The sequence below is a fragment of the Chaetodon trifascialis genome, chromosome 4, assembly GCF_039877785.1.
Source record: "Chaetodon trifascialis isolate fChaTrf1 chromosome 4, fChaTrf1.hap1, whole genome shotgun sequence".
Lineage (NCBI taxonomy): Eukaryota > Metazoa > Chordata > Actinopteri > Chaetodontiformes > Chaetodontidae > Chaetodon > Chaetodon trifascialis.
Window position 1 is genome coordinate 21545855 of NC_092059.1, and position 23430 is coordinate 21569284.

General features: G+C 42.0%; 1 protein-coding gene across 7 annotated transcripts in view; it reads left to right on the top strand.

The window, feature by feature from the left end:
- LOC139330368 (discs large homolog 1-like protein) overlaps window positions 1-23430 on the top strand; it is a 104549-nt gene that overhangs the window by 59070 nt on the left and 22049 nt on the right. For 5 of the 7 annotated variants that reach the window (XM_070961231.1, XM_070961232.1, XM_070961233.1 and 2 more), the window contains 9 exons: window positions 2171-2224; window positions 4470-4520; window positions 5951-6075; window positions 6740-6909; window positions 7241-7377; window positions 8019-8163; window positions 9798-9930; window positions 11689-11845; window positions 12513-12615. In XM_070961231.1, coding sequence (XP_070817332.1) covers window positions 2171-2224; window positions 4470-4520; window positions 5951-6075; window positions 6740-6909; window positions 7241-7377; window positions 8019-8163; window positions 9798-9930; window positions 11689-11845; window positions 12513-12615 — 1075 coding nt within the window. Of the gene's footprint in view, window positions 1-1783; window positions 1980-2170; window positions 2225-4469; window positions 4521-5950; window positions 6076-6739; window positions 6910-7240; window positions 7378-8018; window positions 8164-9797; window positions 9931-11688; window positions 11846-12512; window positions 12616-21499; window positions 21926-23430 lie in introns of those variants that run through there. The other 2 variants (XM_070961237.1, XM_070961238.1) reach the window with 2 other exon arrangements.

Below are 23430 nucleotides of genomic sequence, written 5' to 3' on the forward strand. Positions count from 1 at the left end.
TGAGTGTAAACATTTGATTTTAATCAGGTTGTTTCATCATCAATCATAATCAATCTTTAATCAGTGTATGAACTCTCAGATTTATGTAAGGATGGTATTTGTGGTATTGATTGGTCCTGAGATGTGGCTTTGCAACATTTTGGGAGACTATTCAATCTTTCATAAAAAAATAACATTTCTAGTGCCACATGCAGACGATGCCTAAACTCTAGAGTTTCTGTCTAAACCTGCTGTGTCTCAGTTCTGTTAGACAGTGCAATTTCCAGATACTTGAAGTATTTACCATTTTCTGCTACTACATACTTCTACTCATTCTACTACATTTCAAGGGGAAATATTCTACTTGTTAAGTGACTAAAATTACCCTGACAGCTATAGTTACTTTGCATTTTGAGTCTTTACATACACATTCTACTTTATAAAATATGATTCACTGATTCATCCTGGACAGTTTAAAACTTTCTAACTTCATTAGTGAAAAATGGGTTCACTCAAGCTCAACACAAGTTCACAAAACGTGAGAGATTTTGTGCAGCTCAACAGCACGAGCACCTTTTGAGGTTTAAAGACTGCTGAAAATATACTTAATAACTGCTTCATATAGAGCACAATTATACAGTGATCATCACATCCATACACACACACACACACGCACACACACACACACACACACACACACACAGATCCTAACAGCTGTACCTGTCAGCACGACCCTCCCTGTGTCCTCACTACCCATGAACTCCACCCCACCCTTTCCACCTCCTTCTATCCAGAGCTCCATCCTCTTCTGTTCTCCCATCCTTGTTCTTTTTCACTCATGTCTGTGATTATGGGGGTGTGTGTGCATCTGTCTGCACCCTCTGCTCCTCATTGCTGTTGTTGAGCAGGCGGGTTTGACTCCTCCTACTGTACCTATAATCCCTCTGATCCTCCTCCTCCTCTCTCTCTGTGGCTGTTCCCATGTGGGATCAAGCATCCTGTCAGCTTGACTGACAGACACTTGGACATGTGGTGGAGAGAGAGAGAGATGGAATGAGATGATGTGTGTGTGTGTGTGTGTGTGTGTGTGTGTGTGTGTGTGTGTGTGTGTGTGTGTGTGTGTGTGCGTGTGTGTGTGTGTGTGTGTGTGTGTGTGTGTGTGTGTGTGTGTGTGTGTGTGTGTGTGAGAGAGAGAGAGAGAGAGAGAGAGAGAGAGAGGATAAAGGAGGGGAAAAGGGAGGATGAGAGAGGTAGAGATTAGTGTAGAGGGGTAGATGCTATTGCTGCTCTGTTGCACATTGATGCCATGAAGTGAAGTCTGGGTGGACTGTCCATTCGGTTGGCTAGCTTGCTTGATGCCTGGTTAGCTGGTTGGTTTGTTAACTTTGTTTGGCCGCAGAACAAAAGCTGGAGCTTCAGATTATCTTACATGGACTGGCTTGCTCATTGGTGGATTGTTGGAGAAGACAAGAGCTGCAGACGCTGGACTGGCGAGCACTAAATACTGTCTGGGGAGAAAGTGAGAGGAAACAGGGGGAAAAAGTGGAGGCGGATAAAATGGGGGCTGATGTTCCCTCACAAATACAAGGAGGAAAAAACACCTTGTGGCTATTTATTAGCTAGTGTCAAGTTTGGCATTTACTGCGCTTGTGTAGGAAGCAAGAGGACAGATCATGTCAATCATCTGCTGCTGCTTTAACCCTGGCCGTGCTGTGCTGGACTGAACCAGGCCGTGATGCAGATGACATGCAATAAGATAGAGACCACAGAGTCAGTACAACTGAAAATGTAAAAGTACAGGGTATTGTGATATATTACTTTGTGGTGCAGTGACAGAGCTTCATAAAACAATCTGTTAGGTCACAGCGTGGTTTGCAGTGTAGTACATTAGGATTGTCCAATATAAGGGTTGTGCAGTATGTCATGCGGTGTATGCTGTCGCTCCGTGGTGGTAATCTGTAGCAGATGCACTCAACATGCTGTACCAAAACATGAGACGAGTAAGTCAACATCACACATCTCCATATATGCGTCTTTATGTCTTTCAAGTCTTCAGTTTCACAGTGAAATTTAAGATGTGTCTTTAGTTTCATCGCGAACATCATAAGCAGTCTTGGTGAAATACTGTACATCTTTGGTTTCATGATAATATCCTTCAAGTGTTTAATAAGAGTGCTGTTCTCTCTTGCAGGCCAACCCCCCTCCTGTGGTGGTCAACACCGACAGCGTCGACACCCCCCCATATGTGAGTACTGCTTCAAATAATATGTCAGTCACACCTAATTTAAAACTCTATCCAACTGTAACCTGCGGACACTGTAACATGTCCGGTTCTGGATTACATAGTCTTAAAATTCAACACACCGCCTTACAGTGAATGGCCATTTAAGGTTGACCTACTTCTATTTGAAATTCTTGTAGTTTCTCCAATGATCGTGCAGCTTTGTAAATAGTTATATCAAATCCTTTTCTCTGTTAAAACAAATACCAGTGATGAAAATGAAATGTCAGGGGTTATTTTACTGTGTAAAGACTTGCAGCACCTTCTGCTTAAAATGCTCAGCAAGTTCAGTATTTCTCCCCCAGAAAAATGCACGAGTGATAGCAGCATCCTGGATTTAGATGGATCCAGATGTCATTTTACTGGTAGCCAGCTGCCACAGAGAATCAGTGTCTGTTATTGTTAGATAAGTTTATTATGTAATTACTGTGGAATTACTCCCCGCTGAACTGCCTGGAATGTAACACAGAGGGAGAGAAAAAGATTTCTCTCACGCAGATTTCACTTAATATTTCACTGATATGATTGCTGACTCTACTCTTCCAAAGAAATGTGATTCATGCTTGCAGCAAATCCAGAAAAAAAGTGGTTTGCTTAAATTTCTTATGACTCTTTTCAAAGCAAACATAGTTGATGAGGCAAAGGCAGCATGTCGATAATTTTTTGAATAGGCAAATAAATGTGAGGACACTGCAGATGCACAAGGCCATCTACCCACTCTACCTATAGAATGTGTTATGTCTAAAATAAAACCATGGGGCCTTTAACCAGTGTATGGTAGGTGATAGCACACACATACACACAGTGGCTGATGGAAGATTGTGCCCTCTGTTTGAAATGACAGAAATTCAAAATCTAAACTAATCTGACTGCACAGAGGCACAGATTACAGCCAAGGGGATTACATGGGCCACTGGGATGCCACTCGACCACTGTGTGTGTGTGTGTGTGTGTGTGTGTGTGTGTGTGTGTGTGTGTGTGTGTGTGTGTGTGTGTGTGTGTGTGTGTGTGTGTGTGTGTGTGTGTGTGCGCGCACGCACGCACGCGCACGCCTGCCCGCCCGCCTGCAGCAGCTATAGCAGGAACAAAACATTCATCTCCCAGTATAAACCGAGAAGAGCAGAAATATATAATAGTCTGCTCGGATCGGCTTTAATTCCGTGTGCTATTCATTCAGTCAGGAAATACAGACGTTAATATGTTTTATAGTACACGCAGTCCTGGCTGAGCAGTGTGATTGGCTCATGGGTAATTCACCAGTGATGTTCTTAAATATGACATCAGAGATACATCATCATTAAGTACGCATTACCAGTTTAATCTCTGGGATTCATGCGTCATTCATAAACGAGCAAATGTGGAATTTCACTTTTCCAGAACTGACAGTTCTCGCAGTTTGTTTTACCTGATGAGCGTGATGGCAATCAGATGATCAGCATACAGTAACAGATGGTGGTGGAATGCAACTAAGTACATTTATTGAAGTACCGTACAAATTTGGAAATTAATTGGAATTAATAGAAAACTGGTTATTGTTTGATAATTGCTCAATTTCATATCAAAACATTTCATGGTTCACTTTGGGCTCAGTGTAATTGTGTCTGCATTTCTCATTATTTTCTGATTTTTTATCAACCGATTAATGTTGAAAATAATCAGCAGATTGTTCCATAATAGAAATAAGTTGCAATCCGATACAAGATAGTTAAAAGTGAGCTCCTCAACCAGCTAAACAGTCAAATCCTGCTTTTATATTCATGCATAACGATACTCATATGATATAATTTACATACATTGAATGCATTTTTCTGCATTGAACATTTTTACTTTTAATACTTAAAGCACACTTTCCTGATAATACTCACATACTTTTACTTAAGCAACATTTTCAATGCAGGACTTTTACTTCTAACAGAGTATTTGTACATAATGGTACTTTTACTTCTTCCACTGTCGCTGATATGTGATGGCATATGTACTGATACATGTAGCCCGGAAACACTGACAAATATAACAAAGCTGTGATAAACATGAAGCTTGAACGCAACACGAGAGGATGGTGTACACGGATAAAAACACTGAATATGAATTATGAATGTGAAAAGCTTTACTGTAAACTTCAGATGAGCATTTTAATGTTCATTACGGGCAAACGGCCTTCAGTGTTTCCTCTAAATTGACACACTTGTCTTTTGTTTCTCACTGACAGGTCAACGGTACAGAAGCAGACTATGAGTATGAGGAAATCACACTGGAGCGGGTAAAAGCATGAAAACACACCAGCAGCATGCACGCCTCATTATACACACAGGAAATGGACTCAGTCGCATCAACCCCTTGGTGACAGTATCTCCATGTGTTCAGACTGACCCCCGCCCTCCGTCAACACTCCTCCATAGTCAAACTGAAAACACCATCAGTGCTGTCGAGAGCAGAAATGATTTGGAGTGTATTTTAAAGTGGAACCTGTGCTGAGACAGAAACATGCAAACAAAGACTGAGAAGGTGTGAAGAGGATGAAAATATTTCCACTGAGGGATCTAACAAGTCAGTTATTTGTATTAATTTGAGTGAGCTGATATCTCTATTCCTCCAGATCTTTATATACTTTCTCTTCTAGAGTCAATGAAACAAATCTTACTTGACACCACATATCATTATACTTGCTTGCATCCAGCTATGACCAATGCTAAATGTGTCAAGCCAGCCAATATAATTGAATCAGCCAATGCACTGCACAGAATAAGCAACATCTTGCACATGGTGATATGACCTTGTTCACGTGCTGTATCACTTCAAATAAAACAGAGTTTGAAAAAGATGCTCAGGAGGTCAGCTTAAAGGTCGGCATGAATAGCGCTAACTCACGACAAACTGCTAAATACAGAAACAGTGTGGATTGTAAGTGACTGTGTTTTACAGGCTGAGGTCACACACATCTTATCTACCTCTACCTCTCACTGAAGCTTTGCTATATGGGCAAGTTATTTTAAATGGCTGGAAAAGCGACTTTCTTATCTTCTAATGTTGTCTAATTCTGTGTAAAAAGAAAAAAAAAATCATGGGAGACGAAAAAAAAAAACATTCATTAAGATTATTCTCATAAAACTCATTTATCTTTCTGTCCTTTATCTCATCATTCTGCCTTTCCTTCCCTCAGTCCCACCATCGGTGCGGCTCTGCTGACACTCTTTCCCCGTCCTCTCTGTTCCTTGTCCATCCTCGCTGATTTTTTTTCCTGATCCCCCCATTATATTCCCCTTTCTCTCACCCCGAGGCTCTCCATCTCTCCCTCTCTCTCACTCACTCTATTCTCTTGTGACCTGGTTCTGTCTGCTTGACGGGATCTGCTTTAAAGACACTGTGGACACACACGCAAACACAGGCACAGACAGTACACTCGCTTTAAACCCGGTGACAAAGCATGAGAGAGTGAGAGAAACATACACAGAGCAGTGGCTGCCATCAGTCTTTTCAACGAATGGCTGAAGATATAATATTTGATAGATGCTTGTTTGAGTGAGTAAGATTTAAGAGGAAGTTCCAGTTTGCCTTCTTATATAAAGTACCCTGTAGTATCTGGGTGAATTTTCCATTATAGTGTTTATAATGATTAAAAAGCATTTTAGGATGTCAGCTGGTGTTTATTTTTCTCTTTAAAACACACTGTGCGTCTGTGTGTGTGTGCAGGGTAACTCAGGTCTGGGGTTCAGTATCGCCGGAGGGACTGATAACCCTCACATCGGAGAAGACCCCTCAATCTTCATCACCAAGATTATACCTGGAGGGGCCGCAGCCCAGAATGGACGACTCAGGTACACACACACACGCACTGAAATAACACACACACTTACATTCTTTTAGCGCATCTGCGAATGAGCATATGTAAGTATGTCCAGTAGGCATTAACAGAAGTATCAAGAGCACATGAACACACGTGTGTTCGTTGATACACACAATATCACTTGTTGTTGCAGTAAATCAGTGGAAAACTGAAAAAAAATAATCTTACTTTGTATAGTAAGATTATACAAAAGAGACAACGGACAAAATCTAAATGAAATATTGTAATTCTAAGCATAGCTGGAAGACTTCAACAAAATGTTTAACTTTGTTAACAACACGACACCTTTACTGATCACTGACAATTTTTGTCAGCTCTAACAAACGACTGAATACATCAAACTGACAATAACATTCGATCATATGCAGCATAGCAGAAAAATCTGGCTGTGCAAATTGGGTCAGTCGCATATTTGTGTGACTGAACCAGGAATTTCATATAGATGAGTCTAACTGTAGGCAACAGGAAGGAAAGAAGACAAACAACTCAAATATGTTGTCAGCAGCTTGTTACCTCTTTGCTTTCTCCCTACTGGACTTGTTTCAGAGTGAAAGATGTGTGTCTCCTTTGTCTTTACCGTATACTCCATATGCAGGTCGAATGTCGTCTTTACTGTGTGTGACTTTGCTGTGCAGGGTGAACGACTGTATAGTCCGAGTAAATGAGGCAGACGTCAGGGAGGTGACCCACAGCGGGGCTGTGGAGGCGCTGAAGGAGGCGGGAGGTCTGGTCAGACTGTGTATACGACGCCGGAGGAGCCTCACTGAGAGAATTATGGATATCAAGCTGGTCAAAGGGCCCAAAGGTGAGAAAATACGACAGTGGTAAACAGCACAGGCAGTGGAGTCTGCCCTCTCAACACTTACTGTCTGATAAAGAAACAAGGACGTACAGACATCAAGTGGAGCCTGAAAGTGAGAAAGTATGACGGGGTGTGATTTTATGATTTCCATGGAGAAGTGATATGATAAAGCAGAGGAAAAAAAGCACTAACAGAGCAATTAAAAGGCCTGAAATATGAAATATGCCAGAAGATATAGTTTACCTAATGTGATTTCTCTTTTGATTCCGACCCTGTAATTCCCCCTGTAAAAAGCCAGAAGTCAGAAACATGAGCCGCTGATGTTTTCTCTCAGGTTTAGGATTCAGTATAGCAGGTGGAGTAGGAAACCAACACGTCCCGGGCGACAACAGCATCTACGTGACTAAGATCATCGAGGGAGGGGCTGCGCACAAAGACGGACGGCTACAGATAGGGGACAAACTTGTAGCTGTAAGAAAGACCTTTTTACTCTTCTTCACTCTTCTTTCTTCTTCTCTGCACTTATGCAAATGAGTCGAATACGCACTGCAGCTTGCAGTCCACATCAAAGCAAAGTTTTACTACAACATTCAAATGAAATGCAACACTGAAGAAGTTTGCTCGAACAACTTTCACATTAAGATATGAATTTAGGTTTATTGGCCACATATAGGTGATGAATATCCCTTAACATTGTTAATAGCATTGAGTGCTGCATGATATGAATCACTACGGTGACGTTAGATGTCATAAATATCCCTCAGTAACACAATATATCAAATGATTAGCCCTTAATAAAACCAGGAATGTAATTCTTCCACAGTAATGTTATCAGACGTAGAATGAGAAAAAACATTACCCCCCTTTATTAAATTCTAACACATTACCAACAGGGTATGTTGTGTTCTCAGACTAAATTAGATATATTAGTGAAGGACAGTGCACAAAGGTATGATGATATCACATTTTTGCTCTTCTGCTCTACTTCTGAGCCTGTTAAAGGTTCAGCAGCAGACCTTTGAGCCTAAAAATAAATACAGAATGATCAAAGCTTCTTCTTCATGAAGTCAATGCCTGTGTATGATGCAGTGTGTGTCTCCGTGTGGCTCCAGGTGAACGCCTCCTGTTTGGAGGAGGTAACTCACGAGGAGGCAGTGGCTGCCCTGAAGTCGACTCCTGACGTCGTTTACCTCCGCGTGGCCAAACATACCTCCCTTTTTATCAATGACAACTTCCCTCCACCCGACGTCACTAATTGTAAGTACACATACACCTGAGACTTAGACCAGAATACTATTGTGCTCATTCTATTCATTTCTCACTTTTATCCACCACAACAGACACAGCTTGCAGTGAAACTGTGTTCTGTTGGATGTAGCACACATCATTGCAGCCAAGAAGCTGAAGCATTTTAGGGCCAGATGGTGTTAAACTATAAAGAACAGCAAGGAACAAAGCTAATGGTGGAGGTTTCTGCTTTGGGTGGGTTTATAAAAAAGCACCCATCTACGGTTCAGCTTTTTGCAAAAGCTCTTACTAGAAATGACAAGTTAATTTGCAGAAACAGATAAACAGCATTCTTAAAATGAATAAACCAATGCAAGTTTGACCGATCTTCCCCTGAGGGCACAATGAAATAAACATGATTTATGAAAATACAAAAATATCTCATCAAAACATCCAACACCAATTTGACTGATATTCCCTGGAGCGCCCAAAAAACATCGTTCACGGAAATAAATAAAAATGGAGATATCTGTTTTTGCAAATTAACCTTCCAACTGCAACAGCGCAGCAATTCCCAGACCAACCCATCAAAGCAACATGTTCAGTGGCTGCTAGATATTAACAAAGAATATTAGATTAGATCGTGTCTCTATCTCGTTACATTTACTATACTGTGTTAGACAAAGGAGCAAGACCAGGAGGGGGGAAGTTGAGGTTGAGGTTGAGGTTGAGTTAAAGGAGGACATAGATTGCTTTTTGGGTTTGTTTTTTTTTTTGTAATTAGCTGTGCTTTCAAATGACTGTGCCGTTGTCAGTGGTGAAGGAAAAGGCCCCCCATGTGTGAGTAGCAGCTGAGCCGGTGGCTGAATGGAATGCAGACATCACAAAAATCACCCCAAGCTGCGTCACAATAGTATCAAGTCATCAGAACAGCTCCGAGGGTAAAAGGTGTCAAATGAATTGTTAATGGACGTCGCCATAGATTTCCACGTCAGGGCTGAATGCCACGGGGGACTGTTGTGTTTGTTCTGCTGGTATAGAGCCATGAAAATGTATTACTTTAGTTACCTGGAGGAGGAGTTTGAATTGAGGATGTTGTGAACTCCTCCACATGTGGGCGAAAACATATCTGCGAGATGACCCTGATCATCATGTGCTCATGCAGTCCACTGTCATACTAAATGTTTACAGTGTTTTCAAGCCATTTAAGTTGGTTAGAAACATGATGGTCTGAAGGATGCAAAGATGACATCAACCAGACAGTTTTAACTGTGTTACATAAGAGTCTGATTATCAGACTGGGTAAATTTGGTCCACTGGATTACAGCCACTTGTCACCTCTCCAAATCAGCATATTATCAAACAACATGTCATTTATCACCGCGCTGTATTTAACACATTACCAAACAGCATGTATCACACCATCGTCTCTCAACATACCTGTAACTGTATACCGTACATCAACACTTGTAACCGATCGACTAGAGATGCAGTGTGAGCTGCGATTGATTAGACAATAAATGCACTTTTTGATCAGAGCCAGTTGGGAGATGACAGTGCTTCAAATTCAAAATCATACTAAAAGTACATGGAAGTACAGTGAAATGATGTTTAATGTATGACAGTATGGTAAAATAAAAGAACAAATGTGTGTGTTCCTGCAGCGTACTCCCCACATCAAGACAACCACATAAGCCCCTACATGAGCGGCAGCCAGTCTGTAAGCCCCGCCCCATTGACCACGCCCAGGTACTCGCCACTGCCCAGGGCCGTGACTGGAGACGATGACGTGCCCAGGTGAGACCTGTGCGTGTGTATGTTTCTCTGATTTCAGGAGATTTCTCAGGTTTGAATATTACACTCAATACTAACGTCAAATACTGTAGTTTCAAAAAAGATGGCGGATCTCTTCAATCTCTTCTCCTTTATTGCTCGTTTCATGTCCCCCTCTGAGGTTTGAAGTGGCCCTCGCAGAGGTTCATGACATCAGATTGGGAAACAGTCCTAGAGAGCCCGAAATACACTGACTGACCCCTGTCCCTGCCTGCTCGCTCTGCTGCTGTGTGTGTTTGAGTGTGTGTGAGCGTGTGTGTTTGGCAGGAAAAGGCAGATGGCAGCACAAATTTTGTCTGGCATGTAAACTCAGGTCACATATGTACACACACACACACACACACACGCAGATACACTCTCAGTGCTGCTCTACTGTCTTTAATCCATTTTAATGGACGGATTACAGCCCATCACAGCCCGCGTCACTCAACTGGCGTCACCGTGGTTACCAGAATATGACTCATTTCGTCATGACCCTCTGGGCCAATCATAGCGCTTTGATTATAATAAATCTGATAAGCCTCAGACTGACTGCAAAATGGTCATTTTGACGTCTGCCCCTCTTTTTTCCTCTGTGTTGGTGCCTTTCCTTGAGTCTCTCTGTCATCTCTTTCTCTTTCACTCTCTGATTAGTTTCTCATGCAAATAGAGGATTATGGGTTCTAATAAATGTCCTCTGAGCCTGCAAAACTCTAAGAACATCTGCTTCCTTTCAGCAGGTGATTTCAAAGCAAACGTGTTGATTTATTCATTTGTGCTGTAGCACAGGGGATGCACCGATCCTGCCTTTTCCCTCTACCACTACATGCAACTCATTGATACCATTTTACTGTAAGGTATTAAAACCTGAAACACAGAATCTTTATGGCAAAGAGACAGTAACAAAGAAACAGTGTTTAATGTGGATCTGTCTCATCTGGAAACTGATCCACCAGTTTTGGATTGGTGCATCATTAGTGATTAGAACCATTTCAGGCGGAGACGATAAAGAAGCATCGAATCCAAATTTCACAGACTGTCTACGCAGTGTATGTTTATTTATAAATGGCCTGATTCTCTCTCTTGGATTCTTGCAATTGTTCTGACATTATTCATGATTGTTTTCAACCACAATTGTGAGGATGACATGATGGTCCAGTGGTCCTCACAATAAGATGTGAGAGAGCTCTGTCTTAAATATGAATTAGCGTGTTTGGCTCTTGTTGACTTGGATTTCCTTCAAGTGCTCTTGTTTACTCCCAATGTCTAAACACAGTCGGTTTATGCTGATTTGCTGAAGAATCGACTCAGTGTGTGTGTTTACCACATCGGCACTAACTGTGGTGGTGCAACAGAACACAGACAGTGCAGTACTGACATCTACTGGTCATTGTGGTGAACTATCCTACGTTTGAATCCCGATTCTCCCACACAGATGTACCATGAGAATAAGTACACTACAGTAACTGCTCGAGACAGCTGTAATGTTTTAATGTTTTCTCTTGTAATTATGTTTTTAAGTATAAAACAGTAAATTATTTGATTACTCACCCTGTCACCGGTTCTTAAACTTGAACTTTAATCAGCAAAAAGCAACAGTTGCTGTCATCATACAATGAAATGCCAACAAAACTGATAAACATGTTATGATTTTGTAATAATTCTATGCTGAAGAGTAGGATACCATCATCCCTTACTAGAACATAATTTTTTTTGTGTGTTTTTAATTTGTGATTCTTCCAGAGAACCCAGGCGGGTGGTGCTCCAGCGGGGGTCCACAGGTCTTGGTTTTAACATAGTTGGAGGGGAGGATGGAGAGGGAATCTTCATCTCCTTCATTCTTGCGGGAGGTCCAGCAGATCTCTGTGGGGAGCTACGAAAGGGAGACCGCATCCTGTCGGTATGTGCTAACACCTGTTACACACACACCTGTTACACACAGATATATAACACAAGTACTGTCACCCTTTCTATCATTGAAAACTCATATTCCTCTAATATTAGTGTGCAGGTTATATAGGCCTGTCATGGGAGACATCCTGTCAGTTAATTTTCCCCCAGAACCTCGTCATTAGAATGAGCAAAGCTATAATAATAATACCTGCAGAAGCGGAATATTTTGAACTTGATCTGATCTGGCATCGACAGTAATCTCAATTTAAAGAGAGAGTTCAGTCAGCTGGCATCGTTTCCTTTGCACAGTACCAGTCAGTCACCACTAATGGCTGATAGGGGAAGCGTGTGCTAAATCTTTATTTTGTTTTCCTCTAAAATGAAACATGGCTTTAATTTTCTTCAGACAGCATTCAAACAGGATTTAGTCATCAGACTGGAGAGGCGCTGATAATCCCTTCAGAATGACTCTGACAATATTATGATGCAAGTGCTGACATGACATGATTTTATGCATTAAACAAACCCTCACAAAGTACACACATACTACACATGCACACAAACACGACACTGGTCACCTGTGAGTTATTGACCCACTGAGACGTACAGCGTTCTCACTATGCATTTATTAATATTGATCTGAGGCATTACCTCTAATTGTGTGTGTGTTTTAGGTGAATGGCGTGGACCTGTCCAGCGCAACACATGAGCAGGCAGCCGCTGCTCTGAAGAACGCAGGACAGACGGTTACCATAGTAGCACAGTACAGACCTGAGGGTGAGTACTGCAGATGAACATGGTGTATTACACCATCTCATGTACAGACTGATGCATGAGTAAAGGAGGATGGAAATGCTGCTGAACAGAACACATTTCATGAAGTACAGACCTCTGCTGACCGGTGGTTTAACTTGCTGCAGTGACGCACAGGTGCACTTCAGGACCCCATGTCATATCTGTTGGGTGTGATCTTCTTCTACTGCTTCGTCTCCTCCTCCTCTTCCTCTGCCTTCTTCTTCTTCTTCTTGGATTTCAGGCTGTGTACTGTAGAAGCAGTCAGGCACAGCCCCAGGATTTCAATTTTTGATGGGCCAGAATAATTTTGGCTGGGCCTTTTAATTACAGAAGTTAACACTGTTTGTCTTCTCTTTGACAGTTTCCAGCTGGTAGTCTAGCTAATACAGAAGTGACTGATATCATGTTGTGCAGGTCGTATGTGGTTGATTATGACACTTGTTCAACGCAGAGGTAGCTTATTAATTGGATTTGGATTCTATTTAAATACCATCTTGTTTGGATGATCTGGCTGGATTATTATTTGTAGAAGTTGACTGCAGGAGAAAGAGAGAGAGAGAGAGAGAGAGAGAGAGAGAGAGAGAGAGAGAGAGATCGACTGCTGGGTGAGCTACACTGACTTCAGACAAGAGAGAGAGTGGCGCACTGTGCAGTCAGCTCATGAGCTCGTCTCAACAGAAATGGTCTCTGCTTTCATACAGAAACATTTGCAGCCAGTGTAAAATGACCTGGTGTGATTGGTCCAGATTTCACCCATGACACACTTTTTTTGGACATTGAAACATTTCTTTTAGTTCATTATAAAGTATATGTTCTTCCTCTCCCACATACAGTTAGAATTCTTCAATCTGCAGGACAGGCCCAAAATTAAAAAAAGGTGTTTTTTTTGTTTAAAAGACAGAAAAAATGCATTGTTTATGGGCATAGAAAAATACATACACCAGGTTTTATATTATTTTTTTAGTTACTGGTACTCTAATTATTATGTTGTGGCTCAGTGTGCAGAATTGTTGCTTCAGAGTAATTAGTGACAACAAGACACTGATCAGGCTTTTGTGTGTACTGAGGTTTTAGAAAATCACTGTTTGTGCAACATAAAAACATGTACACACACACACACACACACACACACACACACACACACACACACACACACACACACACACACACACACACACACACACACACACACACACACACACACACACACACACACTGACAGACACAGTGAGGTTTCCCAGCAAGCACCATCCTGGATATTTGTTTAGTGGGAGTGACTGAGACGGCCGTAACCTAGGAAACCAGGTTATAACTAATGATTGGCTCGGCTAATGGGATGCTGTCATGGTGGGGGACCAGGGAATAATACAAACACGCACACACACGTACACACACACAGCATCATCTCCCCTGTTCCTGTGAGTCACCTCAAAAATGTGTTTACTGGAAGAGATTCTGTGTGTGTGCGGTGTGTTTGTGTATGTGTCTGGTTCTGGTATCATCCGTGTATTATTCAGTTGGAGAGGAGGTCCAGGAAAGTATTGTTTCAGGCAAAACCACAGCATGATACACAGGATCACAGGCCCTTAAAAAGTCTGAGGAGAAAGTGAAGGGCAAAATACATTAAGATGTGAAAGACAGTGTCAGAACATAATGAAGTTCCCCTGCACCGACATTATGCAAATGTATTGGAAGATTATGGAAGCAGCGTAGGGATATAACTCATACATCATTATGAAAGCCATGATATATGAATTATGAATTCTAATTTCAAAAGGGAAAGTGCGTTTAAATATAGATCCCCAACCAAGATTATTTTCTCTCTGCGAGGATTCAGGGGTTAAATTGATACTGAAAAAGAAGGAAATGGCTCAAGGTGCTTGGGTCAAACCGGCATGACTGGGGCCGAAACTAAATATTGGAAATCAATTGCATTGATTTTTTTTTCTCCATTAGAGATTTGATAGCTACAACCTGTTCATGGAAGCTTGCAGTTCTAAACAGTAACGTCACAGCTTTGCACTTATATAGCGTCATGTTGTCAACATAATAGGAGGACCTGCAGTAAGTTCCATTCACATTCTTTTCCTCATACATCAGGTGTATCATGTATTATCTGAACTGTGAGCAAAAGTGCAGCCCAGAGACCTGAGAGTCATTTAAAAGCTTTAAAAATGCTTCAGCCTAAGATGAGGAAAACCACATGCAGAGACTCAGGATATCTCGTTGAAGATAATACATCAAGATAACAAAAAACGGACTCGTCTGTCTAACCTAAATAGTCTGCAGAGAGCACAGTGCTTGTTTAGAGAAATCAAGAAGAAACTTCAAGAACATCACTGCATTTCATAGGGACTGGCTTGTGTCTGAGTGTGAAGTTGGCTCAGCACCATGGACAGCACCTGCAGCTCTGAAAAGGTCTTAAAGGAATTAAGGCCGTAACAGAGGGTCACGCACTCACCACATACAGGCTTCAACGGTGTCCAAGCAAAATCACATTTAGTTATTTAGTTCTACAGTCAAAATATATAAAACTATACAATGTATATGTTTATGGGGTGGGACAAATTGTTCCTGATAGCTGCACCATCGGTGTGTGAGGGTGCATGTAAATGGTTATCTCTCCTGATGGGCGGGGGCACCTGACATGGTGTAAGAATGTGTGAGTGAATGGGTTAATGTTGGCCTGTTGTGGAGCGCTGTGAGTGATTGGTAAGACTAGGAAAGTGAATGCAGCTCATTTACCATGTTTTAAGTTAGGTATGAGCGAGGCTTTAGCAGGAAAACCAGTGTGGGTTTTCAAAGACCGCTAAGGTTACTCTGCAAAGATTTCTCCGTATGGAAACAGTTTTAATGCAAAAAGAGGGGGCGCCATCATGAAACTTTTGACAGAGGTCGGCTGATTGAAAGCATTTCCAACTGATTGCACATGCGAAGCTGAAAAATGTGTCAGAACAGAAGCCATCATCTTTGTCTATCCACTCCTGGACTGTAATCCATTGCTCTGCCGTTGATCTATATGTACTGCCAGAAGTAGCATATTAGGAAGTGCTGATGAGGAACATGCTGAGCAGAGAAGAGAAGTGGACCAAGCTACTGAAGTGGATTGAAAACGTTTCTGTGGATACCTTCATGCAGTGAATCTTCATCACCATTGGAACTTGTTCTCCTCCACAAAGGAGCAGACTTTTTAAAGCCAACTTTTAAGCCCACTTTTCACTTACACTCCTCATGTTTGGTGTCCTTTAAAAAAGTCAAAACTATGGAAGTTCAGTGGTCTGTTGGTTTTGCTCCGTCCAGCTCTGTCTTGGCATTTGTAGGTGTTGCGTTGGGAGCGACAACACACTGTAGGTATTAGAGGTGGGCCAGCTGGCCTGACTGAGAGCCGACTGTGCCGTAGCCTAGTTTTAATGTTCAACGTTTGTCCTGCTCAACATTCAAGAAACTATGTGTACTGCAGCGTTTAGAGGTTTTACTCACATGTTGTTCCTTAAAAAGGAGCAGTTAAAGATCTGTGTGATCTGTGTGTGTGTGTGTGTGTGTGTGTGTGTGTGTGTGTGTGTGTGTGTGTCGTGACTCTTATTAGTGACTGTTGAATGAACTCTATATCAAACCTTCTGTCCATGCTGGGCTTTGGTCAGCGCTGTGTGTGTGTGCGTGCATGCGTGCACGTGTGTGTCCATCTGAGGACCGTGTTTGTCCCGTTCCCGTGGTGATAGCATGTGGTGACCAGCAGTGCTCCCTCTGTTTCACACACACACTTCCTGCCAATGAGAGAGGAACTTATAATGACCTCCAGCAGGAGAGGGAAAGTGTCCCTCTCGCCGCGTGTGTGCAGGTCTCCTCCTGTTATTTATATTAAATAGAGGATCCAGTGCAGCAAACACAACACGGCTCGGCACAGAGCTCAACTGCGTATCCGTGCATGTGCGGGTGTGTGTGCTAGCTGGAGCAGCGACATGGTTGATTTAAGCTGATGCAGCAGATATGGATCTGTGTTTATTTGAAGTACAGCAGATGGAGCGTGTTTGTCTGTGAAAAGTCTTCATGCTGCGTTAGTCCTGCCGACATCCCTCATCACGTTTCATGCTATTTTAAGCCAATTTTGTGTATCAGACCTGTGGCTCCAAAGTGTGTTTGTCCCCAAATTCATATGCCTTTGGCCAGGGAAGGCTGTTTGACTGGATGTTCTCCCAAAATTCCCATCTGTAGGATTTTTTTTGTAAAATATTATTTGGTACAGAACACACTTCACTTGAAGAGCATTGCAGGGAATCAGGATCAACTTCAAAGTAGATTTTAATAAAATAAAATAATCATAAGACCATCCTGAAAATAATAGGTAATGATGACTAATTTTTCCTTGATATTACCTCCTTAACTTTACAGTTGACCCTATAAATATTCAGAGATACATGACACATTATATTAAGTTTAAATCGTTCTAATTTCTGTGATTATCATGATGATCATCATTATCAGTCAGTGTTTGTCATGTACTTAAAATGCCATATGAGCAGCATTTGGGTAAGATAGTATGAGTCCATAAAATTCATCTTATTCTCAAACTGTAGTAAGTTATTGTCTACATTTTGAAAGAAAGCAGTTTATGAAAATCTGCCCTCCTTTTTCAGCCACCTCAGCTACAAGTAGCACTCAGATATGAAGAAAGATATTGACGTGCTAAATAACGACTTGCACAAGAGCTCTGAAGCCACAATGTGGAGGTCACAGTGTTTGTTACTTTATCCTGCTTATTATTTAACAATGCTGATCATAATAATATCTTTTATGGAGCATTTTTCAAAAAAGGTGCACAAGCTCTCCGGAGGAAGCTAATAAAACAGGAAACATAAAAAATATAATGTTGATCAAACAGAACTGGAGATACCATCTTTATTCCATGTATTCTCTTCCCTTGTCCAAACCTACCGCCCTCCTCACCCACAATACAACCTGAGCGCTGACAGTGCAGTTAGGGATTTGGGAGTTGTGACATCACATGAGGCAATTTTGTGAGATTTCACACAGCTCCCTCTGGACCCCCAAAAGACTTTTTTCACATGTCCAGTAGAAGTTCCAACACCTGTAAACAATCGTCAATTCCCTCCTGTTCTGAAGTGTGTGTTATTTCTTTCTTTTGCTTCTGTTCAGCACAGATATTGTTTATTCTGATCTGAAAAAAAAAAAATCTGGATGTTCATTTAAAAAACAAAAATGAGGCAGTATTGACCTTTGAGCATGATCCATGCCTTAAATTTCCTGATGTGGGACTGGTAATTCCTGCAGGTTGACAGCAGTATTAGTGACTGGGATTACACACAACTGTCACAGACACACACTGTCACACACATGCAGTACTGTACACACACACGCACGCAGACACACACGACACACACAGAGGCGGCATCTGTCAGCAGTAATACTGAGGTGATGCAGAGAGGATTATCTTACTTCTCTTAGCCTGCTTATTGCACTTTGTGTGTGTGTGTGTGTGTGTGTGTGTGTGTGTGTGTGTGTGTGTGTGTGTGTGTGTGTGTGTGTGTGTGTGTGTGTGTGTTATGTACCACTTATTAAGTAGAAGATTAACAGCAACTCTATCTCTGGGCTTTCTGGCACAAAGTTGTGGGAATATTATCCGCTGAATACATACAGTAGGCTGCTTTCCTTTCTTTTCCCACTTCACTTCTTCGCTCTGTTCTTTCTCCCTCGCTCTGTTTCCTTCCTTTTACTTCTTCCCTTTCCTCCCTTTCCACCTGTCAGCTACTCCTCTCCTCCCCAGTGTTACTGGTGTCTGTGGTAATGGTCTGACTCATCGCCCACCATGTGTGATTTGGGGGATTTGAGCTGTCACTTGGAACAGGAAGGTGACTGATTTGCAGCGTGTCGCCGTGTCACTGTCATGCTTTTATTAGCTGCCAGAGATGAAACACGTTTATCAGTTTTGACATTTATTCTTCAGTTCCGTACATTCATATAAGACTTCTGTCCCCTGCTCTCTCCCCTTACCTCCCCTGCAATCCGATTCAGTTAATCAATGCCAATATAGATTACTGTACTGTATCGTATCAATTATAGATGAGCCTCTTCCAGCGCTGCTATTTTTAGAGCCAGTGTCTCATAACGATTCTTATAAGGTTTTACATCAGACTCACCAGGTGAAGGTTTTTTTGTTTTTTTTTCAGTTGAACTGATCAGACATGAGAGGCATACTGTCTGTGTGCACAAATGCAGGAAGGTTGTTTAACATTCATAACATCATTTGCAGACTCCTTTTAATACAGTTTATTGCAGTCAGAAATGGACATCCACTAAATGATTAAGTATAACTCACTTAATGCTTTGGAAATGTGGATCATGTAACGTTATTTATTTCTTTGGAGGAATTAGGTGTTTGCAGCAGCAACAGTGAAAACATTCAGACAGGGAAAATGAGGAAACGGAACAAAAAGCAGAGTTAAAGGTGCCCCGTGGAGCTTTCTTTTTGTGTATCCTTCATGCCTTCAATGCATTTCCTTTCTTGTAAAACATCTGCCACTATGTATTTTTATCTGTATCAAATCCCTGTTGCGGTCTTCTTCTTCACTGCCTTTCTTAACACATGGCTGCACGTTACTGCCACCAACTGTCCATCAGAGGAATAGTGTGGAATCAGCGTCGGGCATCCCCTGCGTGGTACACAAAAGCTCACTCATAAAAACATTGCTCCATAACCCTGAATACCTTAAAATGCATCAAAAGCCATGAAAAGAAAAGATATTAAAGCATTAATGACATGAAACAGGACATAAAATTGACGCCCCCACTGCAGGAAAGTAAACAAGGCGAGGAAGTACAGCACATCCATGTATTCACTTGTAGCAATTAATAACAGCACTGACACTCAAGCAAGGTTCAGACAAATTGGCCTCTAATTCAATATTAGAAAAGGTGATCTGAAAGGAAAATATTGGTGCAATGCACACACGCCTATGAGAGCTTCCTGTCTCCAGTGGTTCTCCGTTGGATAGCACTGAAGCTGCACGATGCAGAGAAGGTCTCTGCCAGCTGCTGAATGGAGGAACAATGCTCCTCCAGGGAGAGGAGAGGTAAATGAAGGAAGGAGGGATGGAGGCAATATGAGCCCCAGAGCCATTTGTCTCTGTCATCACCCCTCCCCCCTTCTCTTCCTCCCTTCTACCCTTTTCCCATCTCTCCATTATGTCTTATTTTCTCCCTCCATCGCTCTGAGTCTCTCTCCCTCGCTCTTAATCTGATAATGCTGCGCTGAGGTGATGTGTGTTGACAGAGGCAGTTAGACGCTGATAATGTGAAACTTCATATCTGGCGATTTTGATGTGTGTTGCTGTATCACCAGTGGGGAGTTTGACGTCCAGAGAAAGAGGCAGAGGTAGAAGTGTGTGTTTATTTGGATTTTGGAAGCCTGGAGCGTAACCTGCTCACTCTGATATGACACAAATGTTTTAAGTAACATTTTCCATTTACTGTGTTGTGCAAGTTCACACTTTAGCTCAAAGTTGAGATCACACAGATTAAATGAACCAGTTCACATTCATAGTTAACAATGTATAATTTTGAACTATGCTCACAGTCCCAATGAACTTAGTTCACGTTAAATTTTTCCCTTTTTTTCTAATGAACCACACAACACAACACACGTCTACTCGTTGGGAAACAGACGCAGTCCTTTGCAAAATACTGTGGGCTTGATTTGATTGGAGGTCTGACCCTTTGTCAATGGTTTCTTGTGATCATCATCCACTTGCAGATGTTTCCCAAGACTGATCCAATGCTTCAACTCAGTTCAAATTTGTGGCTGACGCTCAGACTTGTTATTTCAAATCAGTTTCTATAAAATGATTTTTCTGAAATCTGCCCTGATTTGTTCCTAAAATTCCTTGTCTCAATTACTGCACACACAACCATGCTGCCATGCCTATTTTTTATTTTTTTCCTCAGGATGGCAAAGTCATCACTCACCCCATTCTGCCTCCGACTGGCTAGTCCTCTTTTCCTTCATTGGTTGAAGTATTTATAGTTAGGTATGAGGAGTGACATTGGTTAGGGTAAGAGGTCCCATCCGGCATGACAGGTGCCATAAAACACAGTTAATGTTCATGTTCATTAGGGGGGTATGTTCAGCTCACCATTCACCCAAAACAGGAGCATGTTCAATAAACACACTCTTGAAGCATGTTCGTGCACAACACTGTTTAATTATAAACAAGGTTTCTTAAAGTGAATCTCTTAAAAGGAGAGAAACAGACAGAGAAAACCAGAAGAAAATGAGTCTTAAAAGTGGAGAGAGCCAGAAAGTGAAGATGGAGAGAGAGTGAGAGACAGATGGAGACACATGCTGTACAAACATAAATCATGCAGAGCAGAAAGACTTGAATTCTAGACTTCTGAAGTCAGATGTGACTGTCTTTTTCTTCTCTGTCCTCTCTGTTTCCATATAAAACAAAAGGAAAATACATTTAGGTGATGTATGAATTGAGCTGTTAATTAAGGTTCCAAAAATCAGTATTCAAAATGCATGGTCAAGGTTTACTGTGTGTGTGTGTGTGTGTGTGTGTGTGTGTGTGTGTGTGTGTGTGTGTGTGTGTGTGTGTGTGTGTGCAGACCCATTCCCTGGGCCAAAGTAGGGCAGGAGGATGCCAGAGCCTGGCCATTGGCTTCCTGCATGAGTGACCTGAGGAGACTGTGTGCGTGTGTGTGTGCGTGCGTGTGTGTGTGTGTGTGTGTGTGTGTGTGTGTGTGTGTGTGTGTGTGTGTGTGTGTGTCTCCGCCCAACAGCAAGCTGCTGTCAAAGAGGGGGAGGAGCAAACAAGCGCACCAGTAAAGAGATAGAGAATGAGAGGAGTGTAGTAGAGAGAGAGAGAGTTAGCATCTGTTGTTTCTGTGGCAGCTGGGCAGCGCTGGACTGATTTTACACACACACAAACACACACACACACACATGCACGCACAGACACACGTTTCCTCTCTGTGGCACATACTGCTGCATACCTACACACACTTCTTTTCACACACGTTTACATCTTTCTGTTCTGGCTCTCTCACATGTTGGCGTTAGATCTTCTCCATCTTTGCTCTCTTTCACACACACATCTGCTCTCTCTCTCTCTCTCTCTCTCTCTCTCTCTCTCCCTTTTTTTTTTTTCCTCTCATTTACATCCCGGGACTCTGAGCAGCACAGACCCCTCTCTCACACACACAGACACTCACCCGAAAGCCACCGTACCGGCATCATATCGTGCGGACGTTGAGCCTTCCTGTCTGCTTGCAGCATGTGAGTACAGCTGAGCGAGAGTTGGGAGAGACAGACCTGAACTGATTTACTTGTTAGCATCCTGCCTCTAGTAACACGCTGGCATCTGTGTTTATGCATAACATTTCAAAGCTTAACACTTTCAGCTGTTATTCGTGGACTTTGAGCGCTTTGGGGAATGATGGGGAATGATGAAAAACTGAAAGATACAGACCTGCTGTGGTGAATCTGTGGTGCTCGAACACCATTGTCCCTCTGATGACCAGTGATGCAGCATTAACACGTTGTCTCCAAAGCTGTCTTTGGTCTAATGACTCTCAGAGTGGTTTAGTATCAACAGTCTCACTCCCAGCACTGTTGATTTGTTTCTGACTGTGGTGCTTTTGCTGTATTTGTTTTTTAAAACAAAGCTGATCATGATGCAGCTCTGACTTCCCAACAGTGCTTTGGTGTTAAGCAGAAGATGATCAGACTGCAGCCTTGGCAGCTCCGGCTTTGTCTTTCTCTTCAGGTCTCGATAACACTAATATCTTAGCTGCAACACAGTCTTTGTTCTATAGATCATGAAAAGGAGCATCATCTCTCTGTAGCTCTGCCTTTGTCTCTATTGTTTCAACCCTGCCCGTCATTGAAAAGCCTTTCTTCTTAATCTCACTGTATCAGATGAGAGTTTGTTGCAGTACATCTAAGATCAGTCACAGTCATTAATCTGTTTCCTCTCCTCTTTTCTGCCTCTCTTCAATCTGTCTTGCTTTCTCCCTCCCTGTCTGCCTCTCTCTTAATCCCGTAATGCTGCATTGAGGCAATGTGTGTAGACAGGGGCAGTTAGATGCTGATGATGTGAAAGTTCACACAGTATCTGGTGATTTTGACCGTGCGATCACTCTGTGGTGTAGTCAGGCCAGTGAAACAAACCGAAGTACAAGTGTTAATCCATCAATTTGTAATGGATTAGAGCTGGGATTGAAAATGCCACACCGAGATCAGCAATGAAAAATGCTGAAATTAAATGAAATTTTTAGCAAAAGGGCTTTTTCCTCCTCTCATTATGGAGAGACTGGAGGCAGTTTTGTGTTGTCAAACCTGGTTTACGCTGTGTGAATATAACATTTAGCTTTGAATGTAGCAAGTCATGTGAATCTCCTTGTCAAAAAAAAAATCTATCAAAGCTCTTTTTCCAGAATATTAGTGTCTTGTTTTAAAGCCGAAACATCAGAGATTATGTGTTTCAGTGATTGATGTGATTTCAGCGTGGCTCTGAGCCGTTACAGTACAGTTTAGTTGTTTGTGTCTGTGAGCTTCGCTGTGTCAGATTAATGAACGCTTTGGGGGAAATCAGAGCTGAGATCTGGGGGTTGTACGCTGATTTCTGACAGTGTTCAGAGGTAAACAAGGAAATGAAAACAGAAAAAGGGAGAAAAGGAGGAAAACCCAGGAGACACTGCAGGTTCCAGATCTGTGTGTGTGTGTGAGAGAGAGAGAGAGAGAGAGAGAGAGAGAGAGAGAGAGAGAGAGAGTGTGTGAGT